This window comes from Typopeltis vanoorti, chromosome 14 (genome assembly GCF_054136105.1).
Source record: "Typopeltis vanoorti isolate ZY-2024b chromosome 14, IOZ_Tvanoo_1.0, whole genome shotgun sequence".
NCBI classification, from domain to species: domain Eukaryota; kingdom Metazoa; phylum Arthropoda; class Arachnida; order Uropygi; family Thelyphonidae; genus Typopeltis; species Typopeltis vanoorti.
Genome location: NC_143562.1, coordinates 40,132,025 through 40,156,613, shown reverse-complemented (window position 1 = coordinate 40,156,613; position 24,589 = coordinate 40,132,025). Strand labels below are relative to the sequence as shown.

Sequence of the window (24,589 nt, the reverse complement as noted above, 5' to 3'; positions counted from 1 at the left end):
CTGTGTTTTATGCTGGTCACCAGCGAAATATCAGCAATAAGTCAATAATTATTTACTTATAATTCAGTGTTTTGATATATACCGTCAAAATTAAACAACCTTGATCTCCTTGGCTAATCTTCTCATAATCTGATTTAGCTTTTCTTACTATGCTGGTAACCTTCCTAGCTTGAGTCTTGTACTGATCGCCTTTCTCTTTGTAATTCTCCATAACATTTTATTTTTTTGCAGATCAAGCCTGATACTACTATTCATCCATATAACGCCTACCTTGTTTGTCTTCCTGACCATGGGAATGCATTCTGATATTTGGTTTCTCAGATACCCGCTTATTTTATCCCATGCACTTCTAACATCTTTCCCCTGCAATATGTTCTGCAATGGGACGGCTGTAAGCTCACTCCTAGGCTTGTTATAATTACCTAACCTGTAGTTCCATATATACCCCTTCTTAAGAGAGAAATCCACAAATTTTGCAACCTGCCAAGTCAATACCACATGATCACTCTCACCAATTGGAGGTAATGAGAACACCTTGCTTATGCATAAGTCCTCTGAACCAATGACCAGGTCCACCACTCTCACACCACGAGTCCCTTCAGTTATGTGCTTTTCAGGTAATTATCTCTTAGAAGGTGTATGAATTCCATTTCCTTTTTGCAACACGATATTTCCTCCTTCCATTTGATATCACCATAATTATGGTCCCCCATAATAATCACTAACCCTGAACTCATTGCACTAATTTGCTGATGCATGAATTCAATATTACCCCCTGGCCTATAGCAGCAACCAACTGTCTATTTGGTTGCATTGGTCACTATTTCACACCAGACCGCCTCAAATGAACTATCATTCACTTTCTTTGGCTGCAACTCATCAGCTATCATCAACAGTATTCCTTCCATATTCTATTTTCTCTATCCTCCCTGAAAATACTGTGTCCATCACATTCAATTCCAGTAACCACATCTTTTTCTGACAGCCAAGTTTCACTAATGCCTACAAATTTTGTTGAGATTTCACTGACTAATGCCAAAAATTTTTGCCTCTTATTTCAAATGCTTCTTACATTAGTATACAAAAATTGCATTTTTGCAATTTTGCCTTTAGTTTTTGTACCAGCTTTAGAACTGATATACATGTCACTAATTTCAGTAGTCCCATGCCGATTTTTATCCACTCTATTCTGCAATTTATTCTGCAAATAAGGATCAACAAATATATATTCACCGCATAATTTTCTCCCTCTTACACTCAACCTTTTTCAATTTTAGTTTCCCTGCCCAATTACTTCAACTTGTTCAAAAAACAGTGACTTCTTCAGTCGCTTATGACTTTCCATGTTCAGATGCAACCCATCTCTTGCATACAGCTGTATTTTGCCTTCAAACACACTCCAGACATCAATAAATTCCAGATCTCTTTTTTTGTACATTCTTGCAATCATATCATTCATTATCATCGCTCATCTGCTTAACTCATAATTGTCAAAATGAGGCAGCACACACACACACACACACACAATCCTCCCTTTGACACTTTTCTTCTTCACGATATCTAACAATGTCCTTAATTCTTTTGCTACCTGATTAATACTACCACTCAGGTCATTTGTACCCACCATAACTATCATCTTTTCTGCATCATGCCCTCTCTTTATTGCTAAAGTCACTCTCTTCCACCAGCCAAGCACTCCATAGGCATAATGCTCTCCATACCCTTAATCATAGAATCACCATATATTGTACCACTCATAACTTCATTCAAATCCTAACAAGCATCACTCACGGCCTCATTTTCTATACTATTCAACATGACTCTCCCCGTTTCATTACTTTCCCTCAATGTTCTTTTACTTACTCCCTCACTTTCACAACATCTCATTTCTTCTAGACCTTTTGTGCTGTCATTTTGTTGACTTCCGATCACTCCCATACTATTTATTATCGCTTCCTTTTCGCTTTACCTTGTCCCTCTTTTATTTGTTTAATACATGGCTACTGTTATCTTAGCTCTTTCACATATGCAAGTAGATCGCTGGTCTCCTATTAAATTAATTTATTTCTTAGGATCTTTGCAGTCTTATTGGCCTCTTTACTTTCTAAACATCATCTTATCACACAACAATCTGATGGAGTTCACCCTATAAGTATTAACACATTTATTTTTTTACTGCACCAGCTAATACCTAGGATAGAAAGGATTCTTGCTCAGGGTGACCCCTTCAGAGTGATATATGATAATTAGAATCGAGACTAATCTTATCCCTCCACTTGCTTGTTTCTTTCTCACAGTCGTGGCTCGCTTAATATATTTATTCTCTTGGGTTTATCCCGCTTAGTTAGTTGATTTTTTTATGAGCGGTGGTTTTGAATTCGTATAACACAAGCAGATCAGGCAAGTACATAAATGAAACAATTTAATGAGCCTTAAGGAGATATACAATTCAAACAGGTTAATGTGGATGCACTCAATTTAGATCAAAGGCTCTAATTAATTTATACTAATTACACATTAAATTGCAATAACCACTAATACAATCAATTTTGTATAATTTCATAGGTAATCATCATGCCATTCTGATACACATGGCCATGAGTTAGCACAATAACATAATTTATACATTAAGCTTAGTATTCAGATATCTACTCGGCCTCGTGGGCAAAACAAATCTTAACACTATTTCGGGCCTATGCCTAGTTTGTAGGCTATTCTTACAGTCCCTTAAAGCGTAGCCCATTACAAATGTTCTCACGGGGAATTCACTCTCTTCTATAACAGGAAATAGGATTTTAAAAGTCTGCATTACCATCTCTGTCCTCAAATTCTTAAATTTTGTTCCTGCTTTGTCTGGTCATCAAGGCCTTCAATATAGTCCTTTTAGAGGATATCTTCCATTGATATGTGTGAGTAGAATCTCAGCGGGAAGACTGGGAGGTGGCACGGTAACGTTGCCTTGTACGGCCAGCATCAATTTGGTTCTTCCGTCGCACGACAATGCACAGCTATCCTAGAGCACGGACATAGCTTGGCCCAATACAACCGCTACGACAGACGAACCAAATGCCTTCCCCGACGACGAGCTCGACCACGGTCCGAGAGATCAGGAACCAGGAATCCAGAAAAAAAGATCTCGAATTGTGCTTGCAAGGCCTTTTTGTTTAATTTTCTCCTCTCGGCAATTCTCGATCTTCGCGATACACGCCAACGCAGTCACGTGAGCTAACGTCAATCTCCTTAGCTTCCTCTATTTTAATCGCACGTGAGCCTGCTTTCCTTTCCTGGAAAACGCTTAGGTTTCCTTTTCCAGTACTTCTCTCCCTCCCTTCTCTTTCATAATGCAGGATGGCAAAAGTGACCCTTGAATCCTGACTCATAGGCCTTTCTAATTTAGTACTAGAGACTGGTCTTTTTCAAGTGGATTTGTCAGCTTACATGGATCTATATCTGGTCCACACTTAATACAGATTATATATAAAAGCTTACTATACAAATTTATGTAATTCCTAATTTATAATTGTTTAGCACTTGTAAACAGCTTACACTTATCCTATTGCTAGCGTTCCATATTCTCTGCCTAAAGTGCATTAAAGTTGTGACCTGAATAATTTACATTGAACATTTCTTAGCCCTTTCAGGACACAGCACATTTTATGACATTGAATTGGTAGCTTTACTTACTTACCCACTCAAGTCCTCATATAAGGTCATAATATATGCTCTGAATATATGCTCATAATATATCAAGAAGGTGGCAAAATATTCTGGAGGTTGTTGAAGAAGCTTAGGAATGGAGGAAAGAGTGCTGTAAAAGGAATTAGAGATGATAAAGGTGAAATGAAAACAGGAGAAAAAGATATCCTTGAAGTGTGGAGTAATTACTTTGAAAAACTGCTAAATGAAACAAGCAGTGATGACAGCACAGTGATAAAAAACACTGACCAGGCATGCAGTCAGGAATACATATCCATACTTGAAGTAGAAAAAGCCATCAAAGGCTTGAAATGTGGAAAGGCAGCAGGAGTAGATGATATTCGACCAGAAATGCTGAAGTATGGTGGTATAAGAGTCTTACAGTGGCTGCACTGCATAGTTCAGAAAGCCTGGACAGAGGGACGAATCCCCGATGATTGGAGTAGAGCTCTCATAGTACCCATATATAAAAAGGGAAATAAAACTGACCAGAAATGCTGAAGTATGGTGGTATAAGAGTCTTACAGTGGCTGCACTGCATAGTTCAGAAAGCCTGGACAGAGGGACGAATCCCCGATGATTGGAGTAGACCTCTCATAGTACCCATATATAAAAAGGGAAATAAAACTGAATGTGAGAATTACAGAGGTATTTCCCTACTGAGTGTTCCTGGCAAGATCTATGCAAGTATACTTGAGAAACGGTTGAGAAGAATTGTGGAAGAAAAGCTTGGTGAAGAACAAGCTGGATTCAGGCCAAATAGAGGCTGTCAGGATCAGATCTTCACTTTACGACAAATAGTCGAGAAAGCATGGGAATATAACAAAGATCTGTATTTAAGTTTTGTCGATTTGGAAAAGGCATATGACAAGGTGCCAAGAGAGAAGCTATTCAATACGCTGCAGTTATATGGTGTCAATGGGGCATTATATCAAGCAATACTTAGTCTTTATTTGAGTTGTGAGTCAGCAGTTAGAATTGAAGGAAGTACAGGAAGATGGTTTAATGTTAAATCTGGTGTGAGACAAGGATGTACATTATCCCCTCTGTTATTCATTATCTATATGGATCACATTATGAAGGAATGTGGTATTAAACCTGATATCAAAGTTGGAGATGTTAATGTCAGCTCTTTGCTTTATGCGGAGGATGTTATACTTCTAAATAAATCCGCTACAAGTCTGCAAGATTCTCTGACTAAATTGAATAGCTGTTGTAATAGATATGGTATGAAGGTCAGCAATAAAAAGACAAAGACAATGAAAATTGGCAGAATCATTGAAAATGTCAACTGTGTTGTGAATGGAGAACCTGTGGAACAAGTAAAACATTTCAGCTACTTAGGCACAATTTTTACTGAAGATGGTAAATTAAATATAGAAATAGACAACAGAATCAGCAAAGCTGGTATGGTGGGAAGTCAATTGAATAAATTCATATGGAATAAGAAAGTAATTAGTCGGAACACTAAATTAGCTGTATACAAGACTGTGTTCAAACCAATTTTAACTTATGGATCTGAGAGCTGGGTCAGAAGTAAAACACTTGACCAAAGACTAGAGACCGCAGATATGAGAGTCCTGAGAAAGATTAGAGGCGTGAACAGATGGCATCAGTGGCAATATCATATTAAAAATGAGGATATTAGGAAAGAACTTGACATTGTCAGCATCCAGGAATGCGTTAGCAGAGCTAATCTCAGATGGTATGGTCACTTAAATAGAATGGGAGAGGAAAGATTAGCAAAACAAGTGTTCTCTGCCAGGTTGGCAGGAAAACGACCCAGAGGAAGACCAAGATATAGGTGGATTAATACGGTACAAAGTGGCTTAGACGATAGAAATATAAGATCTGATAATGTTGGAGTCTTGACAAGTAACAGACTGATTTGGAGGAAAATTGTAGATAGGAAGTTAGTAATGATGTAATTTTTTCATGCAGTACTGTCATATCCTGTACACCCCTTGAGGGTACATGGCAGGAATTTGATGATGATGATATATGCTCTGTTCCAGAAAATTGCATTATCTCCAGATAGCTCCAGGTAAACCTATCCTAATATCATTCATTATACATGATATAATAAATATTTTATCAAAATAATATTCATTATTTTTGAATATTGTTGTCCCCTTCCCTCTTGTACATACTTGATAATAGCTACTGACAGCCAGTTGTGTATCCCACTCACTAGCCTGTTATCTAATCCCTTCCATTGAAATTTAGTTAACAACTTTGAAAAAGTTAACATGATAACACCACCAATCCATTTCTCACCATGGTTTGATATATAAATAGATGCTAAAATGCAATCTGCCTTTAACAAATCCATGCCGATCATCTTAGCACTTGCTGCTGCTATCAAACCCAGTTCTGGATTCTGATCCTTGCCAACTTCACTAGTACATTAACCATGATTACACACAGAGATTGGCCTATAATTGGAGGCCTTAATCTTACAGCCCCCTTTTTGAAGTGGAACAATTTTCTCCTCTTTCCACTCATTTGGGAATTGCCTTGTTAAAAGATTATTGTTAAGCTGGTATGTCAAGACTGCAATTAATGTACTGCAACATTCCTTAAGGCATTGGAGGCCCAAAGTGGATTGAAAAAGTTCCATGTTTAGTCTGTAGAGCAGTTTGCGAACCTAGTAAAATAAATAAAAATACTATATATATATACAGGGTGTTCGGGATAAATTTGACATATTTATAATTAATTATATTTTTCCGTAAGTTACATGTATTAACACACACTTCTCTTCATTTAAAAATTTGGACCCTTTTTCATTCATATACAAGATGTCAGAAAGGATGGATAGCTGGAACCCACCTGAATCATGGAAGAGAATAACTTGTATCATGATGATTCGTGCCCGCCATCAAAATAAGGATATTACAACTGCTGCCCAATGCTCCCTGAATACAGTAAAAACAATCAGGCATGAACTAGAGACTTGCAATGGTGACTACGAGGATGTAGCAAGAAGAAAGATCCCTAGCAGACGATCTGATTGTGTTCGTACAGCAGAATTCCTCGCAAATCTGCAGGAACAGGTGTTGAAGAACCCTGGCATTGGAATTCGGGCTTTGTTCGTGGAGTTGCTAACTGTAGTCAAGCCCTGGATAACAAGGGTAGCCAATGGTAGGCCGTATGTATGGCAGCAGGATTCGGCCCCTTGCCACACCTCTGGGAAAAGTCAAAAATGGTTGTCTGAAAATTTCTACGACTTCACCAGTCCAAATGTTTGGCCTCCAAACTCCCCAGACCTTAACCCCATGGATTATTTTGTATGGGGCGCAGTTGAAAAAGACACCAATCGCACTTCCAGTAATACAAAAGCCCAGTTAATGGATAAAATTAAAACAGTTTTTGCGGCCCTTCCCAGGGAGACTGTAGCATCAGCTTGTTCGAGGTTCCGAAGCAGAATTGAAGCTGTGATCGATGCTAATGGTGGTTATTTTGAGTAAATCTTGTTGATAGTATTGTAATTAACTCTGCCTGTAATGTTTTTTTGTCAATTCATTAAATTTAATAGATACAAAGAAGATTTTCTTTTTCCTTACGAAACTGTCAAATTTATCCCGAACACCCTGTATATATATAATATCAGTAAAAATAGACACATTGTACTAATTGTACTACAGGACTTCCCAACCATTTGTGGATGGGAAGTCCTACTGCTATTCTTCTCTATCCAGAAGTTCCTCACATTCTCATGCTTACGAGGATGAAATATCTTGATGAATTTCTCATTGAATACTTCAATTATGTCCTCTGTAACAGTTACTAAGCCATCATTTGTTGCTCCATCCACTACATCATCCTCCCATAATTGTTCCCCCCCCCCCTACTTGCCACATATCAAAAGAACTCGAGTATTTTTTTGGTCTGATTGACCATTTGCTGTTCATATTGCACTTTGTTATCTTTACCAATTGTATCACATCACCTTCATAGCCGAGTCTTTATAGTCCTTATGCAATTGATTATTACTATTTGTTTTATGTTGCTCCATAATGCTTTCATCTTCTTCCAAATTACATACTTAATCTCTCTTTTCTTCCATTTGATTCCTACCTTATTTAACTCCTAATCTTTAGAATACATTCAGACATTATAGCTGCTAAATAGCTCTTGATCAGTGTCCAGTCAGCATTGATTCCCTTTCCCCCCTGACTCCTCATTCTATGCTATAGTTCCAAACTGTCTACCAAGCATTTTATAATCACCTATTCCACATGTATTCTCTCTTCTTTTTAACCTGCATGTCATCCATGCGATCACTCATCAATTGGAGGGAGAGTGACTTTATTCACAGTCACATCCTTTAATCATCCTCAGATCTAACAAGGTGCTGTATTACTAATCTATATTACCATTTTAAAATAATCTTTTACAATGTTTTCAAAATTGTGGTACATGTCCCTCCCCTAGGGGTATGCAAAAGGTCTTTAGGGAATACGTGGCACTCTTCTTAATTTTGATTATTTTTTACTTTTATATTTTTGTTGCCATATTATCTCAGACAAGTGCAGGTCTGTTCTATAAATAATTTTTCAATAACTAAAAAATCAGGAAGCTTAAAGAAAATGTATCCCTTGCCATGTATTGACTGACTTTAGTTATGGTCTCATCTGGCTGACTGCACGATCACATTCCAACCATGTGATTTGAACTGTTTGTATTAAAAGTTTAAATCTAAATAGTTCAAACCATGTGGTCAGAACTCTCCAACAAATTTTATTTGTTTCATTAAGCTTTTTTTATTACTGAAAATTTAAATTTCATAATTCTGGTTTTTCTTTATTTTGTATAACTAAAAATGTGTTTAATAATTAAAAAAAGTTTCACATTTTTGTTATTTATTATAATGCAAATGTTAAAAATTAAATATCTTTATAATTCACTGAAATCAGTCAGCCAGTCGCATGTGGGGTAAAGAAATGTTCGGCTGAAATGGTTTGACCCTTGACATGTTTGTATAAATTTGAGTCTCAGCTAAGGAAAGATCCCACAGGAATGGAAAGAATGCACGATGGTTCTGTTGTACATAAGTGTGTGTGTTGGGGGGAGGAACAATGTATCTAACTACCAGTCTTTCAGCATCTCTGAAGTGATGAAGATTGTAGAGAAGTTGTTGTGAAGAAATTTTTGCAAGAAAATTCTTTTTTCTGGCAACCTAAATAGGTTGACAGACAAGCTATACTTTGCAAAGAACAGCATGGATTTCCTAAAGGGATGGCATGATTTAACAATTGGCTCATATTTTATAACATTACTGCTGCGGTTGGATAAAGGGAATGGATACATCATATTGGAGGCTTAATGGATTGTATACAGCACTCAGAAAGGATTAAAACAGAATTTAATACTTCCTATATATTTCGTCTCAGTAAATGAGACATCTTCAGGGATTACAAAAAAACTAATGTAACATCAAAAACAAATAACACAAAATACTAAGCCCAACCACGTGTGTGAGTCCTATCTAGGTGGAGCGCTCTCTAAGGGCGGTTGTAGGTGGCCTGGAATGTAAAGTGGGACCTCTGGTGATAAGCATTTCCCAAATCTTATGAAACTTAATGCAACCATATTCGTTGAGATTTGGTTGATTCCTGAGAGCTGCTGCCGATTCTAAGAATAGTCTTTCTTTTTTGAATATGCTGTGGTGGAGCATGGTGGTTTTTTTTCCATGAGATCCTGTTTGTTGTATCCAAGATATGGTCAGCCAAGCCTGACTGACCGTAGTTGTGTTTGCGGATGTATGGCTTATGTTTCTCCAGGCAGATAGTGGCTGATCTGCCTGTCTGTCCAAAGTACGCCAGTTTACATGAACAGGGTACTTTATAGACTCCAGGCACTGAGAGAGGAGGGAGCTGATCTTTTGTAGAGCGGATAAGGGTAGCAAGTTTGCAGTGGGGCTTAAATGCTGTGTGTAGGTTGTACTTTTTTAAAATCTTGGCTATTTTTTCTGATGTGCCACGGATGTAGGGTATGGTGATGGCATTTCTAAACTCTTTCTGAAGAGAAGACCGAGGAAAGGGGGAGGACCTGACTATTTTTTGAATACTGTGATCACTGTAGCCATTGGAGAGGAAAGTGTTGTGTATGTGGTCAAGCTCAGTTGTAAGGTGGTTCCACTGGAACAAAGATTGTGGGCTCTCTTGGTAAGAGTTTTAATAATGCCATATTGTTGAGTGAGGTGGTGGTGGGAGAGTTTGTGAATGTATCTGCCTGTGTGTGTGTGTGGGTTTTCTATATACAGTGAAAGAAAGTGTACCGTTGGGAATGCGTGTAAGGTGTCTGGGAAGGGTAAACAATTGTTCTTTTCCTTTTCCATTGTAAACTGGATTCTTGGATGTAGGCTGATGAGGTGACTGAGAAAAGAGTCTAATGTGTCTGGGCCATGAGGCCAAATAGAGAACACATCGTCTACATATCTTAGCCAGATAGAAGGTTTGAGAGGGGCTGAGTCTATGGCTCATTTTTCAAATTCTTCCATATAAAAATTGGCAAGAGGGGGGAACCCATGGCAGTTCCCTCTATCTGCTTGTAGATTTTGTTCTTCCAACAAAAATAACCAGAATTGATGGCAATGGAATTTTAATCCTTTCTGAGTGCCATATACAATCCATTAAGCCTCCAATATGATGTCCTCACAGCACGTAAGCCTCTCCACACGGAATGGATACACTATGATACTTTTAGATTCTGCTAAGATATAAGTTAGCATACCACATGACAGCCTGTTGCATAAACTGGAGAATATAGAATTGAAATATATACTATATATACCTGAAGAAAGAGTGCAAAGGAGAGTAACAAAACTAATATCAGGATTATGGAGTGTCGCAAGGAAAGACTGAAAGTATACAGACTGCTGACACTGGCAAACAGGAGACTTGGATAGATAGCTGGCTCTGACAGGTATCAGACGGTGGTATATGGTGGGTGTGAATCTACCAAATTTAAGGTGATCAGTGGAGTTTCCCCAGAGATCAGTATTTGAATCATTGTTGTTCAATCTATACATTAGTGCTATTGGGAAGAACCAGACAGGAGAAGTTCAATTCTTTGCTGATGATGCACAGATAGACATGGCAATTAGAGATGCTACTAGTATATAGAACTTACAGAATGATTCAAATAACCTGGAGCAGTGGGCAAATGGTAATGGCTGTCAATTTAATACTTGTAAGTGTAAAGCTATGTGCTTTGGCAGGAAGAGATTTACAGTAGCATATTCTATTGGTAGGATTATGGTTATGTTACAAGAAATTGATGAGGCTAGGGATCCTGGTGTTATAGTGGATATAAAACTGAAGTTCAAAGGTCACATTGCAAATACAACTCGGAGGATAATTGTAACGGTGAAAGAAACATTGACATATAAGAATAAGGAAGTCATTTTGCTTCTTTACAATGCCTTGATATAACTGCACCTGGACTACTGTGTACAGATTTGATCTCTTGGGTCCATAGGGGATAAAGAAGCTGTAGAAAGGGTGCAAAGGAGAGTAACAAAACTAATATCAGGATTATGGAGTGTCATAAGGACAAGCTGAAAGTATTCAGACTGCCAATAGTCGTAAACAGGAAAGAGAGGGGTGATATAATAGAGGTCTATAAACTTCTGAAAGTGTGTTATATGCTATCAATTGATGAAAATTTTCAATATATATGGAAGTTAGGGAGGAGATAAGGAGACATCCATAGAAGTTAACTTTGTGTGTGGTTAAAAAAGGAGTGAGGGCTAGATTTTTCTCTCACAGAGTAGTGAGTGAGCAGAACAATTTGCTTGTTGAAGTAGTGAACTCATCAAGTGTGAATGAACTTGAAGTATGACATTCTGGTATGGTGATCTATGACTTCCTTGATGAGTCCTTGACTCCTTTGAGCAGTATTTCTCATCCTTCTTTCATGTGTCCCATTTTTAATATTAATTTTTGTGGTGCCCCCCCCACCCTGCAATTCTTGTGCTGAGACACTGACAAAGCCATCAGTTAGCACAAAAAAAAACTAGGATTTAATTCATACAAATTTAAATATGTCATCAAATCTTTCGAAAATTGCATAGATCTGGCATCACTGCACAGTCCGTTGAATTGTATCAGCCTTTCGGAAACATTTGCAATTTCATCACGGGAAGTCTTGAATCTTCTGGAAATGTTTCTGTGAGTATAAATAAGGCAAGATGGCAGTAACACTGCAACAGTGACTAACAGTGAAAAGTTGATGGTCAGTGTTATTTTACTCCTATTCACAATGACTGTGATACACAGTATAAAAACCTTTTCTAGTGTAGAAAAACGGATAAATTTTTAATTGGACATAAGCAGGCATCTGATGACTGTGGAGCATCAACAAATTCAGGTTCACAGAATATCACCCAAAGTAAAATCAAGAAAGTATGCAGCAGAATATTTAGATTTTGGTTTTACAAAGACTGAAGTAAATGATGGAAAAGACCACTGTGTGTTATTTGTTTGAAAATTTTGATTGTTGATAGCATGGAACCGAATAAATTTAAAAGACATTTGGATATACTTCATAAGTAGTATGTTAACAAACTTCTATTTGCTGCCAAACTAAAATGTTTTGAAAAGCAAAAATCTAGTATTAAAAAAAGCTTTGTCTGTAAATGAAAAAGCTTTACTAGTTTCTTACAAAGTTGCATATAAAATAGCAAAAAAAAAAAAAAAAATGCACACTATCAGAGAAGACCTAATTCTGCCAGCTGCAATTGATATTGTGGAAACTATTCTTGGAGAAAGTTGAAAGTTTTACTAAACAACTACAGTGCATACCTCTATCAAATGATACTGTTGCCTCAGCGAATTGGTGATATGTGAAGATATGCAGCAACAAATTTTTCGAAGCTTTGTGATCAACTATTCTCAATTGATGAGACAACAGACAGCAACAAGGATTGTCATTTAATTGCTCGATTTTGCAATGGATTATCAGCCGTTGAAGAGTTATTGTTTTGTAAACCAATAGAAAGAAGAGCCACAGCAACTGATTTATTCAAAATATTGGAAGATTTTATATGCAAAACAAACATACATGGAAAAATTGTGTTGGAATTTGCACTGATGGTGCTCGAGTTATGTCTGGAAGGTTTAAAAGTTTACAAGCCCTTGTGAGGGAAAATCCCCACAATGTATTTGGACACATTGCATGATTCATAGAGAAGATTTTGCAGCAAAGGAAATGAGTCCTCGTCTAAACATTGTGATAACAACAGTTATAACCATGGTGAATTATATAAAAATGAGACCCTTAAAATCAAGACTGTTTTCTGAACTTTGCAAAGACATGGCTGGAGTAGACCATTCAGTGTTACTATTTTACTGCGAGACAAGATAGTTATCACAGGAAAAATGTTTACAAAATCTTTATGAATTAAGAGACGAAATAGCAATCTTCTTGGAAGAGGAAAATCATGAAGCAGAGAAGCTTAGAGATCAGATCACGTATTTGTGATGAAATTGAGCTACTTGATGGACATATTCAAGAAACTAAATATATTAAACCTGCAACTCCAAGGAAAAAATACACATATCTTAGAGATAAGTGACAAAGTTAATGCTTTTTGTAAAAAAAACTAGAGTTATGGCACAAAAAGGTAAAGCAACAAAAATTAGAAATGCTTGTAAATATGGATGAATTTATCAAAACCTACAAGGCAGAAGAGCAACACATCAAAGTTTTATTGGAAACTTTGGAAACAAATGGAAAAAACCCTCATCCGTGCGGTTAGCCTAGTGGTTATGCGCTTCGCAACCATATGCCTGGGGAAGGAGTGTCCTAGGTTCGATTCCCGTCGGTGACGTGAGGAGCTGAAGGATCTTCCTCAGCCATAGCCAAGTTAGCGAGTCTTGGGCGTGGACAGCAGGGTTTTTTCCCCAGTTTATTCTGGGGGTTTTCATCCTGCAAAGCAGACAAATTGACCTTGAGAACTTAACACTACAGGCCATAGGATATACCGGGGCATAGGGCTGACCACCTTATCCTGTAAACGGATTGAGGTCTGATGATCAATGGACCCTCTGCACTGCAAGGTAAAAGAGGGTATAAAGAAGATGTATGTATGTATGTATATGGAAAAAACCCGGTTTTTTTCAATAACATTTATTATAAGGGATGGGCGTAACGTTTTTTATATATTTATATGAGGTGGGAAAGGGTGAAAGGGGTTGAAAACAGCAACTGATTTTTTGGAGGGGGGGTTGACGGGGTGCGGTCCGTTTCGACTATTCGTGGTCGTCGTCTGAACACATGGAGAAAGTGGATGCTATGTCAGGTCAGATAGGTGCTTCTGCTTTTGAAGTGTTTGTGTTATCGCCTATTGGTCGGGGTTGTGACCTCAATTTATGTTGTGTAGCTTCCAAACCTCGGAGATTATATAGGGCCTGTGTACGTTGATAGAGTTCTCATCACACTTTATGGCTATTGTTTCCGATATTCTAAGCATTGTTTCATTGTCATGTCTGTCTACTATGATGGCCTTGTCGATCTGCGGGGTATGTTTTTGTTCAAGGGCATGGAGAGCTATTTCCATTTTTCCTGTGCTTTGTATTTGATTTTTCTTTTTGATGTTGCGTTTTTTAGTATTTAAATGTTCTGGAATAGGGATGTTACAATCGCGGAAGTGTTCTTGTAGTCTTGCCCATAAAGACCTGATAGTGGAACCTGTGTAGGTGATATCACAGTCTTTTTGGCAGGGAAATTTATAGACTACGTTGTGGTGTTCGAATATTTCTTTTTGTGTCTGAGATTTAATGGGTTTTAGGAGATTTGCCAATTTTTGGTTTGTGGTGAATACCAGTTTGTAGTGAGTATGTTTGAAGATGTATTTGTAGGCTTTGTATGTGTTTTGGGTGTATGGTAGTTTGATAATATTTTGAAGTTTATTTTGGTACTTGAGTTGTTTTGGTGGTTTTTGGCAGTCTTGTTTGCATAATTTATTAGTTGTGTAGGATAGTTGCGATTTTCGAAGATCTGTTAGTTTTTTTATTTCTGCGAAATATAACTTTTTGCAAATTGCCTTTGCCTAAGAGGTGGTGGTGGTGGGGGGATAGGCTGGTGTTACTGAAATTTCAAAAGTGGTATGCAAGTATTGAAAGTTTGGGAAACACTGATCTATGGGAATGTTTACCTAAATGTCTCATCCTATCTACTCCTACCTAATATCATACTTCCTCCAACCCACGGATACTGTTCCTCACCCCTGCATCGCCACCTTGTGTGGGCATACAATTTTCCTGATGTCATTAGCCGCACTCTTCTTCCCTTGTTGCCCACACAACAAGGGAAGAAGAGTGATTAAATTCTTCAATGAGTCCTTAAGTCAATGGATGAGTCTTCATGAAAATATTCTTCAGTTTATATTCCTGGCATAATATTTTTATACAGACTCATCCATTGACTTAAGGACTCATTGAAGAAGTAATCATATCACACGTTGTCTAAATAATTATTATATATAGGTATTGGACAAAAAATGGAAACAATGGCATGTTTAGATTAATGTGGTGTTGGTCTGCTGTGGACATCTAGTACAGCCTGTATTCTTTGAGGGAGAGACTGTCAGTGCTTGTAACTCAATAGGAGGAATTTTACACCAATCATCCGACAGAAGTTGGAAACAAGCACTGTGGCTGGTAAGCTTCCTTTGACTAACACCACACACATTTGTCTGTTTGCAACAAAAAAGTGTGAGCGTGCATTTGTTGGACCATATCACATCCCTCCACTGTCGTATAGTCCACTGCCTGTGATCTTTGCACTATTGTACGAGATTGCATGCATTGACAGGAGTGATCAAAGGCTTGTGTAAGGCAACCAACCATGATATCCAACCCGGCACAGAGTTTTTGCTGAAATGGATTTCTCACGACTGGTGTTGAATTTTTCACACAATTGTTCAGCAGTAGTCTGCCTATTTTTCATGGTACAGTGCACTAATGCTCAGCGAATGACTTTAAGGAGAGATGTGATAGACATTATGTAAGTAAAAGCTTTCCATTAGTCTAGATTCCATGGAAATGCTCATGGAATAATAAAATACTCTACATATCCTGTCCTCAATCCTTCAGTTATTCTATAAAATATCTTTCCCTTGTCTTGCATATTCTCCCCCCCCTCTCTCTCTCTCTTTTCACTCTGTATCTCCATAGTTGAAATCATCCTTAATGATCTTACCTGTATCCCTACGATTTATCTGCCAGTGTAGTTCAGTCCTCTTCAGATAACTGTCCCATTATCAGCATGCAAATGTGTATTTTGTCTTACCATTACTTCACACCAAATAGCCTTTAGCCTGCTGCTTGTGTTACTCATACTATCATCATTCAAGATATTTACATAGCTTATTCCGCTGCATTCATTAGCAGTGTACCCCCCCCCCTCCCAAATCCTTTGTTCTCTCTGAATACACAGTATCCATTACAATCCTATTCCTGTAAGGATAATTCTCTATTAGTCTTGTCAGTAATGCCAATAATTTTGATCCCATTTCATTTGCTAATGCTAAAAATTCGTTGCCTTTATTCCTGATGTTTCTGGCATTAGTAGACATGCATGATAGCCATCCACCAGGTTGATGCATGTTCAAGTAACTTTAAAATCTCGATTGGTTCAAATAATCCTGAGTTTAGATTCATCAACCAAATATATTCCCTACCTGACTATTGCAGTCATTGTTTTTCTTGTGCAACAAAACTAACCAACCATTCTTGGAGGCATCCTTTCCAAACTATCCTTTCTGTCACTCTCTTTCATGCTTTCTGTTATAACAATCTTAATCACTTCCACCTTGGTATGCTCTCTTGTAGCCTGGTTTTCTGACTACTTGTATTCACGTTTTCACTGGAAACATCTATCCAAGCCCCTAACACCAATCATTAGCAATTATAGCTCTCCATCTCAGTTCACTTCTGTTATACCTTTGCACCAAGCTGATAGGCTTGGGTCTTTAATCGTCTTTTTTTGCTCAATTAAACATTCAACAAATTTTTCATATCTCACCTCATTCCATACTTATCTCCTTTCAGTTTGTTTGATTTGACTAATACAATCATATCTTCTGCTTTTTCTACCCTTAGTCACGTCACAGATTGTCACTTCTGGAAAACACACTTTTGTTATTTGCTCATCTACATCACTAATTATAGAATTGCCATACCATACCATATTCTTGTTCATTCTTTCTATTCCTCTGTGCCTTCCTTTTTCCTATCATGCATTTTGTCTCCTTTCTTAGCTTTCTAATGGTGCCTAATTAACAATTTCCCAGTCTTTCCAACTCCTGTTTTGTATTATGAAGCACTCAGAGCCATGAAATTTCTGTCATGCGCAACTTCTAATTTTCAATTTACCTCTTCGATATTAACTAGCACACTACCTATTCCCATTATAATCACATCAGCATTTTCGTATCTTCCATGTTGCAAATTGTGTTTTAGTCATTTTTACTTCACATTCTCATCTACGTTCTCACTAATATTCACTTTTTGTCCAGCACTTTGCTTTCTCACTCACTTTCTACAGACTTTTCTTGCAACCCGTACTTTCAAACCACAAGCCTGTTCGTCTTCATCCAGTTATATTTAATATATTATATTTGAGCAATTTTTGGGTTAATGAACTCAATCAATGCAACAATTTCATCTCCCTTATTTCTGTACTTGCATTTGTACATAAATACTGCAATTCATTTTTGGATCTATAAGCTGCATGCCATTGTTACCTCTAAGCTGTGAATTTTCTGCACCTATCTCAAGATGCTTGCCTTTAACATTGTTTATCCCATATTTTTCCTCATGCTCAACTACTCCCATTCACACATTCATATAATTATAAAAAGCATCTAGGAAATTCCCTGCATTATCTAGGTAATGGGTAATAATTTAAAACATTATCCAACATACTGTAATTTTTTTTAAAGAGAAAATAAAGTTTTTAATATCTATCCATAGTCCATGATAGGGGCCATTAGGATAGATATCAGAAGACAGTCTTCACAAAGACCTCCACCCAGTTCTTGAATTTAGACATTATTTCAGCTCTTGAAAAAATGTCTGTCCAATTTTTTTACATTATCTATCCGGTTCATTCTGATTACTATTTTTTTTTTCTGACTTCTTGAGTCAGAAAAAAAACTGATGTCAGATGAATTATTTCCAATTAATTTGAGTTAGTCATAATGACACACAGCAAAAAATATATGTATGATGACCATAAAAAGAATGAATTCCACGCTTCACTTCCAAATCGGTATGTGATCAGTGAATAGCTTTTAGCTATTCATTAATCATAACATAGATTTGGAGATATTTATGGGGTTTTTTAATTATTATTTTTATGTTGCTCCCACCCAATAGTACATTTTGTACAGTGGGTTGACCAAGGGTATTTTTTCCTATTTGTATCAATTTTTATTTTATTTTTATCTTTTGTATTTTAACTTATTTTTTACATAGTCTTGGAAACTCTGCTCTAAAGACCAAACATGGACCTTTTTAAAGCCACTTCAGGCCTTCAATAAGTAGGGAGGTGGTCTCACTGGGTGATGAAATTCATCTTTCACCTACAGACAATCATAAACATCAGTACCCATGGCAGGATTTGAGCCCACACTCTATTGGTTGGAGAAGGAGTATGCTAACCACTTGGCCAACCAGGTTGACAAAAGATATAACAGGTTTTTAAAGATATAGCAAGTTTTAAAAAGTGTATATTCCTTATTTCTACTTTTTCTTCCCCATTTTCTTCCTTTTCTTTCAATGCTCTGTTTTGTCATAAAACAGAGCATTGAACCCTCTCGTGGAATTGTAGTTATTAATATCTTTTATTATGAGTAATGCCTTTTAATGTATGTTTCATATAGTGGGAAAGAGACAAAGGAAAAGAAGGCATTTCTGTTTTCAGCCTACAACTCAGGATTTTTTTTTATTTAAATGGTCTAGATTAGTTGAAAACAAAGGGTGGTATGCATATCCCCAGGGATATACATAAGGTCTTTAGGGAATACAAGGCACTTCTTTTATTTTTATAACTTTTTTTTTTTTTTTACTTCTATATTTTTATCACTGTACTGGCATTGATAAATGCTGGACTATTCTATAAATAAGTTTTCAATAACTTAATTTTCAAATTTAAGTTTTAAAAAAAAAACCTAAAGGAATTTATAAACAAAATGTGTTCGCTTAGCACATATTGACTGACCTTCATTCGAATCATCATGTTTCATCTGTATGGTTTGAAGTACTTGCATTAAAAGTATAAATTCAAATAGTTCAAACCACGCAGTTGTTCAAACGGCTAAATTTCAGAATTATTTGTATATCATTGTATCAGCCCTCTGCAATTGTTTCACCGCCTTTGCTGGATTTTTTGCACTTGCAGACCTCAAAGCAAAAATCAAACAGTCTTCTTGACATGGAACTTAATCTTAGTGAGTGCCTGCATGCACATAAAACTATGATATGTGTATGCAGGCACTAACAACGAGCAAATGAGGCTGAAGAAGGCAATTGGCATTGGTCCTAAAGGTGCCCTCTAGCGGGCTAAATTGGGTTGTCTTGGCTGATGTTCTAAGGATGCAAGCTTCTCAAATTTGGGGCAGCCTCATGCACCCAAATTTGTTGAGAATTGGGAAGTTTTTTAGAGCTGAAGCTGATTCCAGGAACAATCTTTCATATTTATATTTGCTATGGCGTAGTAAAATGGCTTTCTTCCAGCATATTCTGTGGTGGGTATCTAGTGCATGGTCTGCAAGTCCTGAGTGCTGTATTAGTGAAACCAGATGTAATCTTTGTGTTCATATATCCTGATATTAGCTGTCCTGCCTGTTTTGGCCATAGTAGGACAGCACTCATTTATAGCCGCCACTAGCTTCACCCGTACTACGTGGGACGAAGCTAGTGCGAATCTTTCATATATAAATATGAAAGATTGTTCCTGGAATCAGCCTCAGCTCTAAAAAAAACTTCCCGAATCTCAACAAATTTGGGTACATGAGACTGCCCCAAATTTGGGAAGCTTGCATCCTTAGAACATCGGTCCAACAGCCAAGACAGCCCAATTTAGCCTGCTAGGGGCACCTTTAGGACTCTAGGACTAACACCAGTTGCCTTCTTCAGCCTCATTTGCTCGTTATTAGTGCTTGCATGCACATATCATAGTTTTATGTTCCCAGAAGATAGCAATGTAACATTGCCGAAATATTGGAAGGTATTGATTAAAGTTTAATTAATATTTTAGTATACATAACCAACGTATAAGTTTATCTACAAGCATTCTTATTTATGTTTGGTTGGTTTAGGGATACCTTATCTACTTTCCAGTATTTATCTTCTTTCTCTCTATCTCTGTACATTGTTTTGTGGATAATGCAGATACTTTACTCTGCATGCATAATTTTAAATCAAATAAATTTGCCTTTTTTTTTTTTTTTTTTTACTAATATTGATATTCTCAATGTAATCATTAAAAGGTTCTTCAGAGTTTGTTTTTAACATATTCTAATTGAGTTTGAAAATTGAATTATGTGCAAATCTTAAATCATAATGAAATATTGATGTATAAATTTTTTCTCTTAGTGGGATTTTACCATGATGGGAGGAATGTTGTTTGTGACTGTCCTGATCCTCATTTGTTTTGGATTTCTAGCAGCTATTATGCATTCAAAGGTAAAGTATCTTTACTTTTGTAGTAATACACATGTATGTTCATCTTTGTATCATAAAGTAAATATTTTAAGATAATTGTAAAATCATTAGTTGAAATTGTTCTTTAGCACATGAAAACTTTATAAAATATTTTATAACCAGTATTTTCTGTTATATAATACTTTCATCAGACTAGGAAAACATAGTCTCTCTCACACACACACACACAAACTTTTTCTCTTAAGGGGGGGAAAAAGATAATTGATTTAATACAAAAATGTCATATGATCATCACCAGTCTGATATGTATCCTCAAAGGATATAAGATATTATGATAGTACTACATCATTGTTTACATTTTTACTAGCTTTCTTGAGATTAATCTGTTTTGTCAGGTCTCCAGTATTGTTGGATCTTGCATTTCAATCTTCTGAAACAGTACTAACCTCATCAACCCACCTAGATTGTAGTTTTGGTCTTTTTGCTGCCATCCTGATGTCAGAAGAATAATTTGTATAAGAGGGACAGCCTACACTTGAATGCATTTGGTGTTAAAAGTCTTGAGAAATTGTTAATTGCTATGAGACCTAACACAGAAAGTTGGGGAAACTAGATTATGATGGGAGAAATTGTGAGAATCTGTGTGTAAGAGCAACAGCATTATGCAATAGTGTTAATAATGGAAATGGGTATTATCATTGAAATGATTGAGGAGAGAATGATTTTGTATTCATCCAGTTTGGACTTATCAAGCATGTTCAAGGATGTATAAGCAAAACACTAGATAAGAACAGAGATCCACAAGTTTTTACGCAGGCTACAGAGGAGAGTTTGCAAAAAAAAAAGCATGTAGGTAACTTATTATGTTTGCACACAAATGCAAGGAGTATCAGAAACAAAGGAATAGAGTTTGCTGCCTTGGTGAGTATGTTGGGATCTCAGATTGTAAACATTAGCGAGACCTGGCTATTAGCAGACATACTAACTGGGTGCATTGAGTGTAAAGGGTACAGTATTTTTAGGAAGAATAGACAGGATAGAAAGAGGAGGGGATGTGCTGCTAATGATATTGTATAACTATAACTTGAATGCAGCTAGTGTTTTGAGACCTATGGCTGCAATACTAGTAACAATTTTCCATGTGACAATGAGTTTGAAACCATCCAGTGTGAGGTGGAGTCTAACAAGATCAAATACATAATGTTGTTACAGACCTAGTGGATCAGTTGCTGGTGATGAAGAAATGCATTATCAAATAAAATTGATGGGTAATCATAAAGGGAGACTTTAATTAACCAAACATTGATTGGGTAACAGTGAAATCTCATAAGAAGAATGAAACTGAATTTATTAAGCTGTCATGAGACAACTTCTTCGAGTGGCATGTGATAGAAGGAACTTGAGGTCAAAGAGTGATATATGTGATTATAGTGTCAGAGGGCATATCATTTAAAGACTTAACTATTCTGCCTCCAATTGCTGGTAGTGATTATACAGTAATGACTTGGGAAGTGGCTAATTTTATGAAAGTTCCATTCAGAAAAGGTTACATGCTTAAACTACAGAGCAATAAATTATGACCAACTGAGGAGTATGCTGGATTCTGCACCATGGTATCAGTAGTTGGATGGGAGGGATATTGACAGTTCATGGGAACCATTTAAAAAAAATACTTAAATGATGCAATATTGGAATGGGTCCCTAGAGTTTGAAGAATAAATAGGGTAGGAGTAAAATGGAATTGTAATCTTATTAAGCAAGAAATTCATAAGAAAAAGATGTGGAAGGAATACAATGTGGATATAAGGGATGATTGATGTCAGTTATGAAAATTATAACTGGCTGGAGCAGTTGCAACTGTTGTTCAAAAAACTATATCTAAGTTAAAAAAAAAAGAATATGAAAGAATAACTCTACTGAATGCTGATGGTATTGTGAGTGATGGATGCAGAAGAGATTGTTCGACTCATGAGTGCTTGTTTTGCTGAAAGCTGTCAATCTGGTGTATTCAAGATTGAGCTTATTACTACCTCTTCTTTACTGGATGAAAAAAACACAGGTATTTGAAAAAAAGGTACTAGAGCTGTTGCACAAACTGAATAACAATTTGGCAATAGGGACTGATGGAATATCAGCACGGATGCTAAACAAGTATTAAGCTGAACTGGCTATTCTTTTCACCAGGCTATATAATTTGAGTCTCAGAACAGGGAAAATTCCACAAGAGTGGAAAGAATGTATGGTGCAGAGATTGACGTATTATCCAGCTATTGACTTGTTAGTATTTCTGGAATGGTGGTGAAGATTTTGGAAAGTTAGTTAGGACTCGCTCACAGAAATGGGTTGATAGAGAATCTGTACTTTGCAATGAACAGCATGAATTTACTGAGGGAAGGTCATGTTTGAGCAACTTACTCATATTCTATAATAATGTTATCATTGAGTTAAATAGGGGGAAAATGGATACACTATGATACTTTTGGATTTTGCTAAGACTTTTGATAAAATACAGTATGGAAGAATGTTGCATAAATCGGAGAATATGGGATTAAATTATAAAATATTAGTGTTGATAAGAAGATGGCTGACTGTCATATCAGAAAGTATTATATTGGGGGAGGGGGGGTGTAAGTCTGCAAGATTTGAGGTAACTACTGATGTATCTTCAGTATCCATGTGGTTAGCCTAGTGGCTTTGTGCCTCGCAACCATCTGACTGAGGAAGGAGTGTCTCAGGTTCGATTCCCATCGAAGACATGAGGAACTTTGAGGATATTCCTCAGGCATAGCCAAGTTAGCCGGTCTTGGGTGCTGGCAGTAGAGTTTTTTCTGCCAGTTTATCTGGTGTTTTTCATCCTGCAAACCGGCCCTGTGAACATATGCTTCTACAGTCAAGAATATACCCCCTGCCCCCAGCAGCAGACTAGGCGACAGGTCAGTTGGGAGTGGTACTATCAAGTAGTCACATCTAAGTAACACGAGGACCCTGCATAGGAAGCGGGAATAATGCGTAGTAGTGAAAGAAGAAGTGATGTATCTTCAGTCCCAGGTCTATTGTTATTCAATCAATACATTGGGAGGGATTTGACAGGAGACTTACAGCTGTTTGCTAATGACACCAAAATAGGCAGGGTAATCAAGAATGTGACTGATATGCAGTGCTTACAGAAGGATTTGAAGGACTGGAATTGTGGGCTTGTGAAAATAACTGTCAGTTCAATATTAGTAAATGTCAAGTCATGCACTTGGTATGATGAGATATCCAGTGTCATATTATATTGGTGGGATTATGCTGAAACTGATCAAGTTTCAGCATAATCCCAGATTTCCTGGTTTCTATGGTGATTCTGTTACAGATAGTGCAAAGGAGAGTGTTTGAAGTAATATTGGAATTGTAGAATAGAATACAAATTATGAAGACAGATTGAGAATTTGTGGACTTCAAACACTAGCAAACAGGAGAAAGAGGGGTGATATGATTGAAGCTTACAAACTTCTGAAAGGGTCATACAGGATATCAGCAGATGGGACCTTTCATTTTATGGCAGGTGAAGAAAGGATGTGAGAGCATCCTTGGAAGTTGAGAGTGAATGTCATTAAGAAGTGGTTGAGAGCTAGTTTTTCTCTCATAGAGTGGTGCTTGACTGTTATGGATTGTCGTTGGATGTGGTTGAGTATAGGTGGTGTGAATAAATTCAAGAACAGGTATGACAGCTGCCTTTCCATATTTCAAGTTGTTGAATACTTTTTCTACTTCAGGTATTGTTTCTACTCCTCACTGCATTTTTCTTGAATATTTTCTACTACTTCAGTTATCAATTCTTCTGTGACATGTAGACATGAAATTGTAATGTTGCCATTAAACTACAGATAACAACTCAATAATAAAAAAAATTTTTAATTCAGACCCTCAACTACTTTCATTAAGAAAACTGTTTTACTTAATCAGGAGATAGTAAATAAAATAGCATCATCATCATCAAATTCCTGCCACGTACCCTCAAGGGGTGTACAGAATATGATAGTACTACATGAAAAATTTACATCATTAGTAACTTCCTATCTACAATTTTCCTCCAAATCAGTCTGTTAATTGTCAAGACTCCAACATTATCAGATCTTATATTTCTATCATCTAAGGCAGTTTGTACCGTATCAATCCACCTATATCTTGGTCTTCCTCTGGGTCGTTTTCCTGCCAACCTGGCAGAGAAC

General features: G+C 36.9%; 1 protein-coding gene across 2 annotated transcripts in view; it reads left to right on the top strand.

The window, feature by feature from the left end:
* The window catches only part of LOC150099389 (protein lifeguard 1-like), a 260,287-nt gene that overhangs the window by 208,139 nt on the left and 27,559 nt on the right, over positions 1-24,589 (top strand). For both annotated transcript variants that reach the window (XM_090403359.1, XM_090403360.1), the window contains exon 9: positions 20,307-20,396. In XM_090403359.1, coding sequence (XP_090259485.1) covers positions 20,307-20,396 — 90 coding nt within the window. The remainder of the gene's footprint in view (positions 1-20,306; positions 20,397-24,589) is intronic.